The sequence below is a fragment of the Protopterus annectens genome, chromosome 2.part0 (genome assembly GCF_019279795.1).
Source record: "Protopterus annectens isolate FY-2018-M chromosome 2.part0, PAN1.0, whole genome shotgun sequence".
Lineage (NCBI taxonomy): Eukaryota > Metazoa > Chordata > Ceratodontiformes > Protopteridae > Protopterus > Protopterus annectens.
The window spans coordinates 1,205,039,791-1,205,061,114 of record NC_056728.1 but is presented as its reverse complement, the minus strand read 5'-3'; the positions used below and the strand labels follow the sequence as shown (position 1 = coordinate 1,205,061,114).

The 21,324-nt window shown below is 35.9% G+C and overlaps 1 protein-coding gene across 2 annotated transcripts in view; it reads right to left on the bottom strand.

Annotated features, from left to right (window-relative positions):
• Positions 1–21,324, bottom strand: part of SNCA (synuclein alpha) — a 978,223-nt gene that overhangs the window by 817,975 nt on the left and 138,924 nt on the right. For both annotated transcript variants that reach the window (XM_044061392.1, XM_044061391.1), the window contains exons 3-4: positions 10,874–10,915; positions 6,621–6,766 (exon numbers count right to left, since the gene is read on the bottom strand). In XM_044061392.1, coding sequence (XP_043917327.1) covers positions 6,621–6,766; positions 10,874–10,915 — 188 coding nt within the window. The remainder of the gene's footprint in view (positions 1–6,620; positions 6,767–10,873; positions 10,916–21,324) is intronic.

Genomic DNA, 21,324 nt, shown 5'->3' with positions numbered 1-21,324 from the left:
GGCTAGTATTTCAATTATCCTTTTTGTATACTGCAAGCATTCAGAACTATTTGATAACTGGCTGTGGTTTAGAATGTACTTCACCGTCTTTTCCTTATTATATAATTTGTATTCATTGATATTGTAGTATATGATTCAAAATATTATGATTTATATATATATATATATATATATATATATATATAAGTTTACCTAATAACGTCGAAAGTCCACAACTCCGATGACGGGAACACTGACACCAGAAGATCGACAATGGACTGTTAGGTTAGGGGTGGATTAAGTGAGTTAGGGTTAGGGCGCAGGTCAGGTGAGTGTGTAATAGTGACAGACTGTAGGGTTAGGGGCGGGTTAAGTGAGTTATGGTTAGGGTGCGGGTTAGGTGAGTGTGCGATAGTGATGGACCTTAGGGTTAGGGTTTGGGTTAAGGTTAGTGCATAGATAGTTGTGTATGTAAGGTTTAGTGTAGGTTTATAAGGTTTTTGGTGTGCTTGTGTTATGTGTGTGCTTTTTGGACAGGGGATTTGTTTTGTTTGTTGATTGTTGGGATTGTGGTTTGTCGGGCAAGTGAAGTTTCGTGTTTTTGAACTTTTGGTTTTGTGGTGTCGGTGATTTCGTTGTCAGTGTTTTAGAGTGTCGGTGTTATCAGGTAGACCCACATATATATATATATATATATATATATATATATATATATATATATATATTATGTATATTCATTGCATCTTAGTATATGATTCAAAATATTACGATTATATACTTTTAGACAGGAAGACGTAACCTGTACAGTTCTTAGAATTTTCAGAACTCCTGCAGCACCACAAAAGTGCTCATGACTCTAAGTTGTTTAAGCAGGTTTTCATGATAAGGTCTTGAAAATGAACAGTCCATCAGTTACAATTCACACAAAAATGCTAACAAGTGAATCCAAGCCACCTCCACACCACACAGCAATCCCTCAAATCCCTCCAAACCACCAAAAAAACAAAAAGAAAAAAAATCTCAAAGTATTCCACCACTACAAACATTACACTCAAAGAAATAACATTTAATGATTTAGTGAGCACTATTTGTATGAGATGTTTAATCTAAAGCAGATTGTTAGTTTTTTAAAGGAGACATAGCATATAATTTACATTAAAAGAATAACAGTTATGTGTGATCCAGGTTTAACTTGCAAAAGTGTGAATGTTACTCCAGTTATTTGATCTAATTCTAATAGTAAGTTGTATGTATGTAAAAAGGTATATTTTTATACTGTGTTTATCACATAGCATGTATTTCCTAGGTGATATTGCATGTCAAGTGTACTGTCAGTACCACACTATTGGACCATTTTACGAACTAGGAATGCAAGTTAACATGCCTCTTTAGCATCATCTGTTGCATCTTGTATTATATTTAATAGTACATCACTCAACTATGCCAAGATATCAGAAAGTGTGCCATGTATCATAAGTTTCATCATAATGATTAACTTTTAATAAAATGAATAATTCAACCTTTTAAACTCTAAATGAAAATAAGTGTATTTAATTTCATATATAGCTAAAAGAATTAAACTCTAACATTGTCAAAAGGGAACTAGTAGCTGTTTTAAGTAGGGAAATAAATAAAATGATTTATTTTGTAAAAAGTAATATTCAGCACCTGTTCATAAGTATTCAAGCACTTTGTTAAATTAATAAGAATTCATAACCATGAAATACATTGATTTTCATTTGTCCTTCACTTTTATACTGTTTTTGTCTTATATTAACCAACCATCTCTTGTTGCATTTCTCTTCAAAGAATTTGTTAGATTCCAGTGAATTTCTTCTCATTTTTCTAGAATTTTATTTTTCTGTATAAAATCCATTACATCTTGCAAGGTGTTAAAAATCTTTACTTCTGGAGGGTGAATACTTATTATTACTTGAAACAAGATTTCTGTTTTAATATTTTTATTTTATTATTTATTTATTTTACATTTGTTGACCGGGCTAGTCTAGCTGGATATATGTCCATTTTCAGTAGAGGCCCGGGGAGAAAAGCTCCACAGCAGATAGATACAGCTTAATATACATGTGTAAATATAGACATAAAGGGATATTGAAAAAATACATTTAGTTATACATGGTATGAAAAGTCATACGAGTCTAGCTTATTTACATTACATAACAAAAAGAGAGCCATGAGAGAATGACTTACAAATTAGGTATATAGAATAGAAGGAAGAAGACAAAAGGACATTTTGACAACAGTGTTTGAATGTAGAAAAAAGGTTAGTTATGATATAAGTAAATTCAGCCAGCGTTAGTACATGGACATAGCCATTGCGAGTTAAGGAAGATTTTTAGATGCTTTTTGAAAAGAGGGGTAGATGAAAGTGATGTGAGATTACTAGGAAGTTTATTCCAATGGATTCCAATAGTGTTAGTAAATAGAGAATCACCTGATTTGTTATTGGATTTTAGAGTAGAGGCTAGTAATTTATTGGCTGAGTGAAGGGTGCTTAAATTTTTATAGGGGCTGATTAAGTTACAGAGTATGGGAGTATTTGTAGGGTGATGCAAGCTTTTGTGGGTGATGGTTAGTTGTTGGAAAAGAAGCTGGTTTTGAAGTTCCAACCATCCTAGTTTATGTAGATTTTGACAGTGGTGAGTACGGAATGTGGAATATTCTTTTTCTTTAAGCTTTTAACAAGTGGCGCACATGCTTTTTCTTTTTGACTTCAATCATGTTGAATAACCATTGTCAAATCTTATAGTATTTTCCTTAATTTTAAATGGCTAATTAGTCCCTCCAACTTTAAGAATAAATCCTTATCTTGATTTGATAAAAATCTTACGATCACTGCCACTGGTGAAGGCATTTCGTTTTTAAAGATGATTTGGAAAGTGATGTATGTGCCCTTTCTATTCCAAAAGGAAAAGCTTCCATTAGATTCAAAGTTTTAAGCAGCGAGGTAATAATGAATTGAATCATACTGTCTGTCTCTCTCTCTCTCTCTCTCTCTTCTTTTTCAGGAATCCCATAAATCCTGGCGTTATTCATTCTAGATCTGTTCTCTAAGCCTTCTATTTTTTCCCAGAATAAGTAGTTTTATCTCAGAAGAAATTCAGTGTCTTCCATCAACATTAGACATTGGCTCTTCTATACTCGAGAATTGTGATGATTGTTGTTTAAGAGATTCACTCAGCACTTCAACTTGTTTTTACACTCCTCTTTAAAATTGTCCCATTTTGCTTTCTAATTTATCTATCATTATAGATAACTCACTGATGTTTCTTAGTATAGCACAGTTGTCTTTTTCATAGTACTGTCCTGTACACTGGGATTAGAATGGTTTATTCTGAGACAATTAGTTCTTTATAGTTTCTTGATAGGAAAAAGCAGTTAAGAGTCTCAAAGTGTTGTATTTTTGTAATACATCTTTCAGCAGATGTTCAACTATAAATCCATCAAGTTATTTTATGAAATGCTCTATTTTAGTAAAAATCGTGTCAGAGATGTTAAAATGAAGCACAGCTTAAAAAACAATGCTGTTAACTGCTCAGCATCTTGGCCACATCCCCCACAAGGAAAGTGGCAAAGGACATTGTGAAATAAACACTAGTTAAAGAAGTTAACAAGTATACAGGATACACATGATGCATTTTTGATAGGTGGTTAAAATACACTGTTGATCAAATCTGTTGTACAGTTTATCCATAATAGTAAGAAAATCAAACAATTGGGTTGCTCAGGTGGTACCTGTCTGATGTAAAATACTGCTTTTGTATCTTTCTAAGTGAATTTGCAATAGAAGAGAAGCTGATATTTAATATTATGGAGTCTACAATGTGCATATATGAGGAGAACAGGAAGTAACACGTCTCTCAACCTGTAAGCTCAATGGTCAAGTACAATGCCAGAAGTAATCACAGGCAAAAACTATAACTCAAGAACACTTACATATTGTCCAGTTAGGACATTTGATATTCTAGTAGGATTTGAATGCTTTCACTGAACAAAAATGTATTTAGCTATAATGTCTGGAGTTTTTTGTTTACTGCAAACATCATTTTTCTGTCACAAACTAAACATTTTAAGAATGATGTAGCCAGTTCAGGGTCATAATGAAAAAGATCACCCTTCTTCATTCAGCTGAATGTCAGATCTTGAAAAGATGATTTGGTTATAGACATATTTGACTCAGAAAAAATAATTCTGTCTGCTTCAGTACCTGAATACAGTGTTAAGCTTAGCTTCCTGATTTACTGAAAACACTTGTGTGACCTAATATGATTTTGTTTCATGTATATGATTTTTACTTAAGAAAATCAGGCAAATCAGCTGAAATTAAGCAAGTCCAGCATATTTTCTTATTTTCTTATTAGACATTAGACAAGAATAACTGATACCTGATGGAAAGTGATGTACAAAAGAAATTTGAAAAGCATCTATATAACTTCATTTTTTTTTCTGTACAATATTAAGTAAGCAAAATCTGCAGCATTGCAACATTTTAGATTCTACTAAGCATGGCTTGTAAAATTTTCTAGTACTGGATACAAACAATGATTCTGCTAGAATGTTCAGTTTATCCAGAAGATCAGAGATAACTGGATTATGTGGAATAAAATAAGCTGGTCTTGATTCTTAACATGTGGTTGAATTCTGATGGGTATTCCCAGCACTCAGAAAACTCATCATAGAATGCAGAAAAATTGTGATTACTGACAATGCCCTGTGTATTCCAGATAACACAAGAAATACACAACCAAATATAGGTACTCAGCATGTGTACTGGCACAAAGCTCCCTGAAGGATTAAATTTCATCTGACCTTCTTCATTACTTTGTACTGTCTTTAAACAGAACAGTCATAAAGTAATCATCAGCTAAAATAGTGTGCATGTCATGTCACTATAGTAGCAAAAGACAATTAGTGTCTGCATGAACTTATCAGCCCAGGGGAACAGGGAAGCTGAAGAAGAACTCATTAGTGAGTTCTCTCTCGACGTCTGACCATCTCCTTTGGGAGCACACATACCCATGCTTGCACTTAACCTATGCCTGTCCTATTTAATATATGTATTTGAGTTTGAGTAAAACATGAATGATCTTTAACAGCATAAGAAAATAAATCTTCAGCAGATACTTTACTCTGTGCAGTCTGACAACTGAATACACATTACTGATTTAAGTGGTGTCTGAGAAATAGATTCTGTGCCTAGAAATTAAACAGAAACAACTGAGCTTTATGACTGAGCATTCCATATGCTCATAAGCATAGTTTACTACTTCTTACAAGAGTTCTACACCAGATTGTTATTTTACTTAGCTGATCTGAACAAAGAAATACTATGACATATTCATTTTGAAGGACAATTTTAAATAAAGAGTAATAAAGAATTATCTGAATTGTAGCAAGCCGAGTTATTATTTCAGCACTTTCAGTTAATGATCACAACACAAAAATGCTGGTAACGTATTCAAAAATACTTTGCAGAAACCTAAATCATTCTGCATATTATATTGTTTTCCATTTAACTCGTTTTGCAAAGAATAATGCACAGTGCTTTCTCAAAGAAAAAAAATCCACATCTGGTGTATACACAGTTTTACCAGGTCTACCATATCACTTTTGTGAAACCATGTAGCTTTCCCATTTCTTAGGCTGGGTATGCAGGGAAATGTACAACATAGACTTTCTAATGTGTTGTTTATGAACAAAGAAATAATCTAGCACTGAAAATATACTCAAATAAGGTTTACCTGTGAATAATGAATATTAAAAGGCAAAATGAAGTGTAAGTATACTATTTTTACAGATCATTAATTTTCAATTATTTTCACGATGTCTTATTTTGCATTTCATATTTCGTATTTTTTCCTTTTCCTTCTTTCTTCATTCTGAATAGGAACAGCCATATTATTACAGCAAATGCTTGACAAAGTAACTTTTTTCTCCACCCACAAGATAGTATAAATTCAAGCCAAAACTATGCTGTTCTGCAAATCATCCACTTCCAAAGCTATAAGATCGGGCAATCGATATTTATAATGAACCTTGACAAAAATCACAAAGCACAATGCAATAATGGAATCAGGAACAGTTTTAACAGATATGTATGGTAATCATGTCTCCATCATAATGTATAAAGTTATGGATCCCCAAAAGCAAGACTAAATAAATGAGAACAGAAGTCAGATGCACTAATGTTGAGTCATTAGCAGCTACTATTAAGTGCTTTGTTTTCTGCCTTTTTAGAATATGTGCATTATAAGGAACTTATTCTGTGAGAGACAGACAAATGATAGAAGCATGGTATCGACAGTGCTGGTGAAAATTAATAAAGGCACCCTTATTACTCATTTGACAATTTAAAACAAAAATCAGAAAAGAAAGATTTATTTCCCTCCATAGTTTTCTTTCTTTTATTCACATATGAACAGTCTAAAACATTCTGTCCAGCTTTATGCCAAATATTAATTAGTTATTCAGAATTTATAAACTGTAGAGGAAGAAACAGGTCAGCAGCATTCAAAGAACTGCAGCTGGCAAGAAGTTGAGAGTTAATGGTTGAAAATGTGAAACGGTATTATTATTATTAGAACATTTTGGCTCATATTTTAAAATGTAAAAGGCAAACGTACATGTCTTGAAGCCTGGTCTTTCTTCACAAGTCCTGTGGCTGCAGCAATATTTCCTGCTCCTTCGACTGTTTTATGTGCAACTGCTGAGACACCTGTCACCATTGCTCCTCCCACATGAGACACCTGTTCTTTGGTTTTCTCAGCCACTGAAAGTGAAAATCATCAATAGTTATTCTTATCCTGCAACCAAAGCAAGCCCATATACATAGCATGCACATCAATAATCAGAACTCTGTGTTATATAGCATATCTTTGAATTCCATAAAAAATTACCCTAGATATGAATATCCAAAGGCAATTTATCTCTGAATCTCTCAGAATCTACATCACTAAAGAACATGTAATGAAGGTGGTCTACAAAACTAAAAAATGCTTCCACCATTGGACATGGTAGAATACCTGGCTGCTTAAAAAACACTTCTGAACATCCCTAGTAGAACCATTCCTTAAACTGTTTATCTTGAGTTTACCCCTTGCTTTGGGCATGAGGTTTAGCACTTAGCAATGGTGATGCCACTCCATAAGGGGGGGGGCCCTCTAATTGCCATGGGAATTATAGGTCTTTAAGTCTGATGAGTTTTATTTACAAATCCACGGAACAGAGTATAACTGGCTTGATAAAATATCATATTAAAAATCTCATCAGATTACACCCCACGGCAGTTTGGTTTTGTTAAGAGTAAATTTTATCTAATGAATCTGGTTAACGTCTTCAAAATAGTAACACAGACTGTCGACAGATGCATGTCCACATGGGATGCCTTGACACAGCCAAGGCATTTGACTCCATTGGTCATGCTAGCATAGGTGGTAACCTTAGTGCTTCTATATCCCTATGTGGTAAGACGGAGAGCAAATTGGCTAAAAGGCAGAACCCTTCCATCCAGGTATCAAGTGAATCATCATACAGTAAGAAGGTGACCAGTGGTGTCCTCCAGTGTTCTGTGCCGGGAATCCTATCATTTAGTATTTACTTTTCTGATTTCCAGAAACAACTGTACACTTGGAGTCCCCCTTTTATGACATAATCATGTAAATACCTGGTATGCTAATAATAGACTCAGATTAAAAGTTAAAAGTGCAACATTGTCAAATTTGGTAGACAAACCCTCCCCATTACTTACAATGTAAACAAAACTCTAAAATAAGAATGTTGTTAATGACCAAGGAATTTGGGATGAAAATCCCCCTCTCCTTTTGTCATCACATAATGATATAGTCAAAAAGTCCTTCTCCTTAGCATAGCTAATTGCCAAAAGAAAATAATCCAAATCTAACAATATCATTGTTCCATTATATTTGGTATTGATTAGGCCTATCATTTGAATGCAGTGCATGCTTTTTGATGTACCTAACTAGACATGTTAACCAAGTAAAGCAACCACAGATCTTCCTAATGATCACTGGCTTAAAAGTCACAAGCTACCAGAAAAGACTGGAAGCAATGCCCTTTATTTAGTTTCTTATAGACTCCTAAAGGGAGACTGATGCCTTGCATTTTGTGCCATTAGGGACCCAGTGGTCCTGGATCTCCCAAACCTTGAAAAATCAAATAGTCTATCAAATACCAGAACCAGAGATTTAAATCTTTATCAGCAGATAAATAAAACATGGTAGAGAGATAGATTCAGTATACAGTTCCTTCCCCATCTCTGGAATAGACTCAGATTGCAAATTAAGCAGTGTAACACATTATCTTCATTCAAACAGGAAGTGGATAATAGGATGGGTTTTCAAAAATTCATCCCTGGCTTGACTGACCTAGTCCTCAGCAAAAAAAATGAGGTATGCTATAAAGGTGGGTACTAGTAATACATAAATAGTCTCAAAACTCAGTTGCTTTGCAGTTCCTGTTATCCTATGATCCTATGATCCACTTTGAAGATACATGGTGTCTGTCTGACTGAAAATATGAACAGACACATTCTAGTGGCTTATTTGTAATTTTTGTCCAACCTCAGTTACCTAATCCAAACATTATTCTTGATGGCTCCATATGCCACAGAATGGCATACATTATTCCATTTTCAATATACAGCTTCCTATTAGTACTTTTGTAAGCAAGTCTCTTTCTCCCTTGACTAAAGTAAGACCCATGCTATTTTACCTGCTAGAACATTACCTCTCGCATTTAATCTAGCAGATGAAGCTCTCCATGTAAAATTATTCAGGTCACACATTAAAAGCTGAAATGCTCTAACAATTGTAACCTCACTTACTACCACAATAGATGCAAGAGCTTCTCTTTCTGTGAAGCCGTATTCCCTGAATTTTTACCTGTATATTACTTTTCATAAGTACATTATTTGTGTAGTCATACCATCATCTGTTGTTGAATGATTATTTTTTTTCTGATTTTCTTCTGAATATTTTGTATTTTAGGTAAATAATTCTAAGATACAGCCAGTCCATTCATAATTAGACATGATAAATGGAGTCCTACTGACCTAAGTTCAGGAAGTAATCAGGATGCCATGTGATCTCCTAGGCTAGGGGAGTACTGAGTACTACAATATAAGATTTCCATGTGTGCAGGGCTTGGAAGGGCAGAGAGAATGACTGCCTTCAGTAGTATACACATCATGGCATGAATAGGGCTCATTCTCTTCTTACATGAACTAATATGGGCATCCCAGCTAGTCATATAAATGGAGTCACCCACAGTTACTTCTGGCCTAATGTGTATAAAACCCAATAGTATGTGACATCAAAATATATCGAAATTTAGTTGGATGGAAGGCATTGCCAGCAGTGTTTGTATCAGAAAGGGTCATCTCATAAGTATCAACTAGTACCTCTGTGCTAAAGGAGTCCAGATTGCAGGGGCTTTCTTGAGGCTTTATAGATGCCCAAATGTATGCAAGTTTAATCAAGGAAAACAATCAATTAATCCTAACTCTTAAATTCCTAGAATCAGAACTGTCAAAGTTTAAACAGTGGCAAATTGCTGTAAGTAAATGGAATGTGGTTATGGAAATGCAGCATTTCATAATAAAAAATGATGGCTAACAAAAGCAAAGGTAAATAAAAATAATCTTCATTTATCACAAGTTAAAATGAAGGTAAATAAAACAAAAACAGATGTAACATTCCTCACCAATGAAGTGATATGAATGTCTATAGACCTTCATGTGACTGGCGGTGTAGCCCGGGGTTCAGTTCTTGGTCCTCAGCTCTTTGGCGTTTATTTCTCAGAGGCCAAAGCATCTGTTAAGAGTTTATAGCTGACCAAGTTTGGAGTTGACTGTAAACTTGGTGCCATATTTAACTCCCAAGAGAACACAAAGATCCTCTATGAAGGTTTTTCCCAAAGTAAAAGACGCTGTTAAAACTATGGATTAAAACTAAATGCCTCAAAATGTATAATAGTATCCTTCAGCAAGCAAAAAGTCCCTTGCAACTATTCCATTGATGACAGCGGTGAAAACTGATTTAGAAATTAGGGACCTGGGAACCTGTGTGGGCAATGAGTTGTCTTTGATCATCTTGTATCTACTATTGTAAGAAAGTGCTTTTTCTCCGCGCGACTTTTACTAAGGGTCTGGTATCCAGGCCCAGGGATGTGGTCATTCCACTGTATTCTACACTCATCAGGCCAATCATTGAGTATAACTCCCCTTTAAGTATGTACCTTTACAGCTATCTAACATGACTTGAATCCCCACAATGCTTTCTTACTAAGAAAATAAATGGCCAAAACTATTAGGACCAGCCTTGAACCTCTTCTCAGTGTCATACACGCTACAGAAAGATAACCTCTGTCTCACATACCGATCCTTAATAGACCTTATTCTGGCATACCTAATGCACATTTGCAAGTCCTGTAGGAAGATTAATACCCTCTCAACAGATATCAATTTCTTTTAGAGCATAAATTTGCATCACAGAGAACACCATTTCTTTGGAATTATTTTCTCTCCTCACAACACAAAGCACTTATTTAACACTATCCTAATGTAATTTACATGAAAGGATCAGTAACCACAAATTATCTCATGATTTAGTGGCCTAGTCCTTTATAGACAGTGACAATATGTACATTTCTGTTGGTCCCTGAGTTATTTGTACTTAAAATATAAGGGTTAAAAACTTTATGGGATTATACTGCTAGGCTTCTAAAGATACTCATGAATCAAAAGCCTAGTAAGTGGCTACAAATCTATGAACCTACAAAATATTACAGTAAATGGATGTAACAAAATCATATAACAAAATGGTGCTTAAAATATCATATTTTATGGAAAATAACTTACCAGTTGTAACTCCATGAACTACTCCCTCTTTCGTTTTTGTTCCTAGAGGAAGCAAAAATAAACTGTAATTATTTATCCCAGTGAAGTACTAGCTACAGTGGAGATAATATTTTTAATATACAGTAATTAAAACATAGAGCCATGCAGGTTCTGATCAGTAAGATTCATATTTCAGAAACCCTCATATGGAAGATCAGCACTGGTGTTCTTCTCAGCTGTGGACTGTGCAACTGCTTGGTGTCAATCATGGGTCATGTTATATCATATAAGGTATTTGCTGGAAGCGATTCTTTGATGGTGAAGTACAGGACACAAAAAGTAGCCTATTTAACAGCAAGGCAGGGGAAATGTCACTACATCAGTGGGCACATTGGATGAAAATGTACTTACTGGTGTAAGGCAAAAACAAAACATCTGTGAGCTAAAAGGCAGCCTTGCTGGGTATCGAATCCTGTAAATTCTTCTTGAAAATGTTATCATGTAACAATCAGAGCTCTTTAGATTTAGTGGCCGAAACAATAAGTTGTAGATATCAAACTGTTAGAGAAAGCTAAACCTGTTAGTAGGGACCAGAGGACAATCCTCAAGAATAGTTCCTTGAGAGCTGGTGAACCACCTGAAGGAATTATTGAATTACATGGCCATAAATAGATCTGCAGTCAGTGATGGTTAAGTATTTACTTGCAGTCTGACGAGCCTTATCTTCAAGGCCATGGAGCGTATTATCATGGAACTTATAAACAAAGACATTGGCAACCTTCAAACACTGGACCCCACCCAGTTTGGGCTCGTGAAGGGACGATCTTGTCTCCTGAACCTGATTGACTTCTTCAAATCAGTCTCCAGAGCCATGGACAAGTGTAAGGTGGTCCACACAGCCTATCTAGACCTTGCCAAGGCCTTTGATACCATCCCCCACTCTGGAATCATAGATAAACTTACTAAGCTGGGCATTAATTCCTACATCAGCCAATGGGTTGCTAACTGGCTTACTGATAGAACCCACACTGTAAAAGTAGCTGACTCCAGATCCTGCTCCAGACAAGTGACAAGTGGAGTACCTCAGGGTTCAGTCCTCGGACCGCTCTTGTTTGGCATCTCCTTCTCTGAAGTACAGGCCAACACTAAGGGACTCTGGCTAACAAAGTTTGCAGATGACTGCAAACTGGGAGCCATTATTGAATCCCCAAATGATGTGGATATTCTACAAAAGGGCCTTACAGAAACAGATGCTTGGTGCCAGAGCCATGGGCTCAAGCTCAATGCCAAGAAATGTATAGTTATCCCCTTTGGGAAAAAACATGTACCCATGAATTACCATATAGGTGGCAGTACACTAAACACCAAAAGTGTGATAAGAGACTTAGGGACACAGGCGGACAGTGGTCTCACCTTTGGTAACCATATCAACATAACAGTCAGGAAATCCTTCTATGTGGCACACCTCATCACTAAGGCCTTTTCATCCAGAAAAAAGGAAGTCATTGTCCCACTGTACTCATCCCTCATTAGACCCATTATAGAATACAACGCCCCATTTGGTATGTACCTCTTAAGACATCTGCAACAACTGGAAAGGCCGCAGAAATATCAAACTAAAAGAATCACAGGCCTAAAGCAGATGCCATGGGCTCAGGCTCAATGCCAAGAAATGTATAGTTACCCCCTTTGGGAAAAAACATGTACCCATGAATTACCATATAGGTGGCAGTACACTAAACACCAAAAGTGTGATAAGAGACTTAGAGACACAGGCGGACAGTGGTCTCTTCTTCGATAACCACATCACCATAACAGTCAGGAAATCCTTCTATGTGGCACACGTCATCACTAAGGACTTTTCATCTAGAAAAAAGGAGGTCATTGTCCCACTGTACTCATCCCTCATTAGACCCATTATAGAATACAACGCCCCATTTGGTATGTACCTCTCAAGACATCTGCAACAACTGGAAAGGCCGCAGAAATACCAAACTAAAAGAATCACAGGCCTAAAGCAGATGCCCTACGCTGTCCGCCTTAAAAAACTCCAGCTATACTCTGTCACATATCATCTACTCAGAGGCAATCTCTGCTTAACATACAAGGCCATGTCAAACCCAGAGCTGTTGGACATGCTACACTTAAAGAAATCCCAATCCCTCAGAGCCACACACTCCAGGGATCTAAACCTTGTCATCACAATAAACAAAACATGCTGGAGGGATTGGTTCCTGACCCAGAGACTCCCCAGACTCTGGAATAGATTGCCCATACATGTCAAGCAGAGTGCCTCTTTGGCACTCTTCAAAAGGAACCTTGACGATTGGATGGGAGAAAGGAAATTCACCCCAGGGATCACGTCAGTTGCCCTGCTAGACAGGGGTCTAGGGAAGTAAATAGTGTGGGAAGAAATAGCCAGGGAATTGTTATGGCTAGGCTTGTATAGGCCCTAGGGCTGATAGCCTAGTACCAACCTATGAACCTATGAACCTATTAAATTAGAAGGGAATTATTGATAAATAATAAAATGAGAGTTGAAATAGACAAACACCGAGGGAAGTTAAATCAATATGGAATAAAATGAGTTTTAGACATTATTTTTTATGAAAAGGAGCTATATAGTGATGGAACAAGAGAAGGCTTTATAAAGGGTAACATAAACAGGGAAATTAAGGAGACAAGAAATAAAAAGGAGAGCAAATAACACAAATGGTGTTAAACAAACTGAGGACTGTAAAGAAGTAGATTTCTACAGGTGATGCTTTTACTGTTAGATGCTGATATTGGTATGATATCAACAGATAAGGCATTGACTATTGTAGATCATTATTGTGATATTTCAGTACAATTATCTGGGCTATACAGTGGTGACAGAAGTGAATGTAGCATTAGTTAACTTCAATGAGGATATTAAAGTGAATGAGATAGCGAAAATGGTGGGAATATTTTGACTATGAATCATCGATTTATAAACAATATGTAGTAATGCTAAAGTGGTAGCCTTGAAATGAAAATACAGTTGAGATGCTAAAATGGGGATTTTGCACACCTGGCCCCTATGATAACAGCTAAAGTACTGACTAAAGCGGAAGAAAATGTATGCAGCAAGATGTAGAGAGCAGTACCTCAGATGTTTCAAGCACTGCAATCGAATGTATCATACACAACTCGTGATTAGCACAATCCATTACATTTATGCTTGGGAATAGTAAACCAGTTTCTATTTTTGGCACTTACAGAAACACAGAGGAATAAAACAGGGAGAGAGAGTAAACATCCAGAAATCAGTGACATGTATGTAGTAAATAGTTCAGTACAACTACAGAATGTGTCAAACTGTCCAGCATTGCATCTATTTTGACACGTTTACCTTTATTTATATCTCTGTCTATTTCTATATACATATATGCATCCATATCTATAGCTACATCTATATGCACATGTAGATCAACATCAAAATCTATGTCAATATACCTATCCATACATCTATGAATAGTGATATCAAACAAATCTGCACATTCCTATACAATGCTGTAGATGTATCTTTTTATTTTAAACGTGTATTCTATGGTGATATAAAAGAAACTGGACTCTGTACAGGTAACATTTTGCATTCTCTTATATTGTAAGAACTGGAAACAAGTGGACTATTTCTATGGTCATTTGTACAGTGTCATGAGGTCCTTTAAACTAAAGAACCACTAGCCACTAGAAAGGACAGAAGGAGTGCACAGCAGAATACAGCAGACAAGCCTGGCAATAAATAGAGAGGTTCTGCAGCACTGTTTATGTATTTATGTATGTTAGCCTGTAAGTTCCCATTTGCAAGATTCTAATTTCAGTAGAGGCCTAAATAGAAAACAGCCACAGTAATCACACTAGAAATGTAAAAAAAGATAATAGGTTCATAGGATTTTACTAAGCGTATGGCCAAACAGTTGCACCACTCAGTACTGGTCAGAAACTAGCATTGCCCCCCCTACCCCACCCATTATGTGGACTTTCTCCACATATTTCTGGTGAAAATTTGCAACCACCTATCCAACCATCCAAACTATTTTTAACGGCTAAGGAACTACCCACTTTGATAGGAAAGGAAATCTTATTCCATATCTATTGCACCATCCTGTCTTGTTGATGCGATAATGTAGGTCGGGTCTATATCATATGAGTGAATCGTACAAATTGCGAATGCTCATAATATCGAAAGTACCGGACCTCGAACTTCCTATTGTGGGGGGGGGGCTATGACCCCCCCCCGCTAAATATATATTCCAACTCCGAGATCACACTACAGTGAGGAAAGGGCAAATATCCCATTCTTCACTGTACAGCCATCTCAGGAAATGCACTTCGAGGTCCGGTACTTTCGATATTATGAGCATTCTCAATTTGTGCGATCTAGATCTCTAAAATATGTGCTTACTTTACCACTTATTCTATTTATGTGAAGGATTTCAAATAGTGCTTGGTCATTCATTACACAGAAAGCTAAGCATTGATCACCCTTCAGGGGTCTGTATGACTTTGAGTAGAGTCTATCAAAGTAACTAAGCGTACTGAGACATGAGATCTTTTTGGTGAGGAAATGTTGAGGTTCCTCAAGCTGGTTTAGGAGCTTGGTGAGGTACATGCTAAAGGATGCATTATGTTCAATGATGGGACTAATAAGAGATGGATAAAGTGGGTTACTAACATATTTTGGACTTTGAGAAAATGCCATGCAGGATAAGCTGTGCAAGACAGAAGTATTTTGTAACCATCCCAGAGAAATGGTGGTCAAAGGAGAGTCCATTATCATCATATGTACCCAAGTCCCTGATGACTGCCTCAAATTTAAGTTGAACATTATTTATATGGTAAGCAGTAATGATGCTGGATTTACCAAAGAAAAAGATACTTCATTTCTTGGTGTTAAGGGTAAGCCCATGATTAACACAATTATATGTTTGGTTTAGCCCTTGCTTGAGAATCTGAGGGTCAGAATTTGTTATAATAACTACCCCCAGTATGTAACCATCAGCAAACTTGGTTAGCCAGAATCCTTTGATATCAGCTTTTATGTCACAGAAAAATATAACCAGGAAACAGTCTTCTAGAATATCACTAGCGACAGCTTTCCGTCTAGAGCAAAATATCCAGTGTGACATTTTTTTTGTCTAGCGCAAATACACTCCAAACTTAACAATATGGATTCTGCCTGCCAGCCAATACAAATCCAGCAAAACATGTATGGGTTACTGTTGATAGTGTCAAAGGTCTTACCATGGTCTAGATTAGCAGTGTGGACAGTATTTCTCCTATCATGATCTTAGTAAACCTTTCAAAGATCTCAACCAGATTGAGCAGGAATGATCTGCCTTTCCCAAAGTTGAACTGATGTGTATCCATAAGGGGTCTATATCATAACTGCGAAAACCTGTTTCAGCGAATATGTAAACGTCTACACATATTGTACGAACCGCGAATACACCAAATGCCCTTAACCTAGAAATTCTAAATCTCGAACCGGCGTAGTTGGCCAACCCCACCACTCGCTACATACTACCCATCCAAACAAAATAAATAAACCAAATACATACACTAACAGAAACCCTACTTCTAACCCTAAAGTAAAGCTTGCATATACTAACATGTATTCACTTACCTTAACCCGCACCCTAACCCTAAGGTCCATAACTATCACACACTTAACTTAATGAGCTATACCCAAACAAAATAAATAATCCACACACATACACTTAACTAAACCCTACTTCTAATCCTACACTAAACCTTACAACCATTACTATCTATGCACTTACCTTAACCCGCACCCTAACCCTAAGGTCCGTAACTATCGCACACTTACCTTATGGAGCTATACTGCAGAAGGGCCAACTATGCCAATTCGAGATTTTGAATTTCGAGGTTTAGGGCATTCGGTGTATTCGGGGTTCGCACAATATGTGTCGACGTTTACATATTCGCTAAAACTGGCTTTCGCGGTTATAATATAGATGCATCCATAAGGGCATCTATATCATTGTTTATTTTACAGCTACAACAAATTCCAAAGCCTTGGAAATCACAAAATAGCATAATAATCACAAACAGCCAAGTCTGTGAAGCACTGTAAATGTAACTAAAACACACTTTCTTATGATTTATGAAATAAGTAATCTTAACTATTCTGAGAAAAATAAGACAGAGAGGAAGCAGTACAGATGATGGGATAAACATCCAGTGATGTCCTCAGTGCAGCAGTAGGACCAATTAAAAAATGTTTGCCATTAGGACTTGGCTGCAGAAAAATTATTCTCTTTGTTGGGGATGGGACAGTATACCTTTATGTATATCTATATGTGCATAGTTTGCTCTCACTCTCTCTCTCTCTCTCTCTCTATATATATATATATATATATACACACAGATATATACGCAAATATCCATGTATATTTTTATAGATAAAATCAGTATATATATATGTGTATATGAATAAGTACATAAATATGCTTATATATAATTTTAGACACACACACACACATATATGCGTGTGTGTGTTTGTGTGTGCTAGTGCGCATATATATATATATATATATATATATATATATATATATATATATATATATATATATATATATATATATATACATATATACAGATAGATATAGATATATGTATACATGCAGATATAGATGTTTAACTGTAAGCTCATTTGACTGAATAACAACTCGATCCATCCAACCCCCTTTTTGCACATGGGGTAACAGTGTCACTTTAATAGTGACAATCATCTAGAGCTAAGATTTACACCACCAGGTGGCTAGACCTGTTGTAGTTCTTCCAGACCACACACTCACACCTATGACCAGTTTAAAATGTCCAGTCAACCTACTACATGTCATTGGAATGTGGGAGGAAACCGAACCATCTGGAGGAAATCAAAGCGAACAGACAGGGGACATTCATCCACAGAAGGCACCCCAACTGAGAGCCTAACTGAGGAACTTCTTGCTGTGAGGTGACAATGATTGAGAACTGATTTGACTGAAAAGTGTTGAAGTGTATAAATGGTATGTAATGGTGTCATTATTGATCATAAGAGTTATTAGAGAAGTGAGACTAGAAGAGTACATGTGGATTGACAATGGCCACCATCATGCTGTACTCCCAGATATGTAAATGTTTATCTTTGTGCACACACTGTGGTTCTATGGGTTTATGTCAGATGATCAAGTTTCCAGAAACTCAAAATTCATACAGTCAAGACCATATGATCGAATTTCCGAAAACCTGAACATCAAAAAAAAACACAGAGAAAGAGGTTGGATTGTTAATTTGGGATTCATGCATACTTCTCAACCTCTTAGTGAAAAAAATCTGGACAAAGATTAAAATAATCAAGGGGACAAAAGGCTGAAAATAGAGACAATTTTAAATATTGTGCTTATAAACTTAGAAAGTTGATAGAATAAAAGGGTGTGTGTTAGCATGCATTTTTCTGAAGGATATGAAGTCTGAAACTCAAATATATGTCATTATTTAGTGACTTCAGTCCTTAGTGATATGCCAGAAAACCACAAATTTTATGAGGCATGGACAAAAAATATAAGGCAAAGATCTGAATGTTCTGCAAAAACCTGGACAGCTGACAGTTATGGATCCATGCAGTATATCTGGGCTTAAATTAATTTATATAAAAATTGTTGATTTAGACAAGAAACACAATTTAATATTGGTGAATGTAGTAATGAAGTTTGTCAATTACAGATCAGTAAATAATAATAATAATATAATTAATTAATATATAGATAAAAATCAATAACAGATTAAAAACTGATATGATGTCAAAGGTATTAGAATTTTATTTTAAAATAATGTTTCTTAAGTGTGTAATAGGATTTAGATATAACAAAGTGTGTGTATTTATTTGACGGCCAATACTCATATGATTACAGAGGACATGAGGTTTAAAAATGTAAAACTGGATTTTTTGTTAAGCTTGATATAAACAACATGTGGATGATTATGATGGTATGTTGAAAAGAAACATAAGAATGATAAACTGTTTTATATGTGAAAATAATAACATGATTATGTTGGCTGATCATGTGATGATTCACGAAAGAAGATACAATATATTTAAATTGTGGCAACAGTTATCATTTAAGATTTCACTGAAAAAAGTCTTTATATATATATATATATATATATATATATATATATATATATATATATATGGGTCTATATTGCTAGACTGAAAGATCAGAAGTGCAAATGTATGTACATCGACACATTAAGGTCAATGTACATACAGAGCATAACACCTAAAGGGCGAAAACCGGAACACCAAATGTGTTTCTTAGCCAGCAGCACGGTGGTGGGGATAATGAAATATATCCTTTTCCCCACTGTAGTGCAGTCTCAGAGTTGGTATATTTAAGTAGGGGTGTGTGGGGGGTGCAGGGAGGCTTGTTTCCCTGCAAAAGCTAATTCATTTAATATTTTAGTTTAAATTTTACTTACCTGTGTGGCGCATTCTGATGATGAAACACGTTCGGTGTTCCAGTTTTCGCCCTTTAGGTGTTTTGTTCTGTATGTACATCGACCTTTATTTGTCAATGTACATACATTCGTTATTTAGTCCTTTCAGGGTTTTAATATAGAACCTATATATATATATATATATATATATATATATATATATATATATGTGTGTGTGTGTGTGTGTGTGTTTGTGTGAGTGTGAATGTGTGTGTGTGTGTGTGTGTGTGTGTGTGTGTGTGTGTGTGTGTGTGTGTGTGTGTGTGTGTGTATAAAATAGATGATACACATGCACACACACACACACACACACACAAACACAACAAGTCTTTTACATTTCTTCTGATAGAGACAAGTTTAATTATAGAAACATAAAAAATATTGCATTGTATCAAAATAGGAAGAATTATAAAAGAAAGTTTTCAGCATTACAGTTAGGTCTATTCTTCACTTCTTAATAAAACTTTGGTGTGCTCCTTTCAGTGATATAGAAGAAAGAGCATTTAAAATATTTTTCTGCATCCATCAAAACCAGTTACTTCCAAACATTCACAAGACTTTTTGCTGCATGCTGTATAACATCTTTCACCTTTTCTGGTCTCACGGGTATAATCTATGTAAATTTCTCCAGTCAGTGATATATTTTGACTGCACTCATCCCTCTGTTCAGATGCCACCCAGATTACTCGGGCAGTCCTTGTATCAGAACTCTGATGCTTATGCAGGGACATGGCCTTAATGTACCTCTGATTCATATTAATGTCATGCTTTAATCTGCATTTCACATAGGCCCTGTTAAAATGCAACCTCACCTGTACTGCAGTAACCAAGATGTTTTTTCCCAGCTCATTAGTGAGTACATCACATGATTCTCCAGCTGGCATTGAACCCTTGGTTATAACAGTTAGAGGTTGGGTGCAGTCCCAAGGCAGTTCGTCTGCCATTACATTTCTGTGGCATGAACAATATTGGATCTTGAAACTAAAGTACTGTAAAGCCTATCAGGATAGAGCAGGACTGTACTCTTTTTGTCAGTAAAGCCACTGTAAAGGAACATGGCTCACATTTAGTACCAACTCTTTATCTAGTAAGTACTACTTGAGGGTGGTAAGGACCCATTTTATAAAAAGGCAGCCCATCTCTCTAGCCAATAGCATCTCTCAGTAATTCTGAGCTTTCTATTGAAACAACAGATTGGATACTCATCCCCTGTTTAGACTGAGACACGACTGTTCCTGTTCATACCTCATAGGTATGTGTGAACTGTATTAACTAGCTTGGAAAATTGTGCAGCTATTAATATTTGTGGTGAAATGGCTTGTACTTTAATGAAATGGCTTTCCCAGTCTTCAGAAATATTAGTATGTCATCCAGGTGGGCTGCAGCATGCATGGCTTGAGGCCTAAGAATTATGTTTGTCAGTCTTTGGAATTTCACAAGTTTATATTGGAGACAAAAAGATGTAACTCTATGATGGACAGTCCATGTGGTGTGGAAAATGCCATTTTTTCATAACTTCTGGGACTAGTGGAATTCTCTTATAGCCCTTGGATAGTTCCAGATTGGACAGAAACTTACTTTTTGCTCAGTTTGCACACTAAGGACATTAGTTATGAGTCACATTTATATATGCTAGCTAATTTACTGAGGTCATTTCAAAAGATTGTACACCCAGTTTGCTATTCTAGCAGCTTTCTAAGTATATAAGAGTAACATTTGCAATCTGTCCTTCAAATAATATATGCTAACAAACATCCGGTTATTCTTACCACTTTCTAAGTTTATAAGAGCAGCATTTACAATCTGTCCACATTATTTAAAGCTTTATCCACATTTTTTGAGCTAAGAGTTTGAGAGGTATGTACAAAGTGTAGAACAAATAGAAGAAAAATCAAGTACGTTCTACAAAACTAAAAAAAATACTCTATTCTTCTTGTATTTCT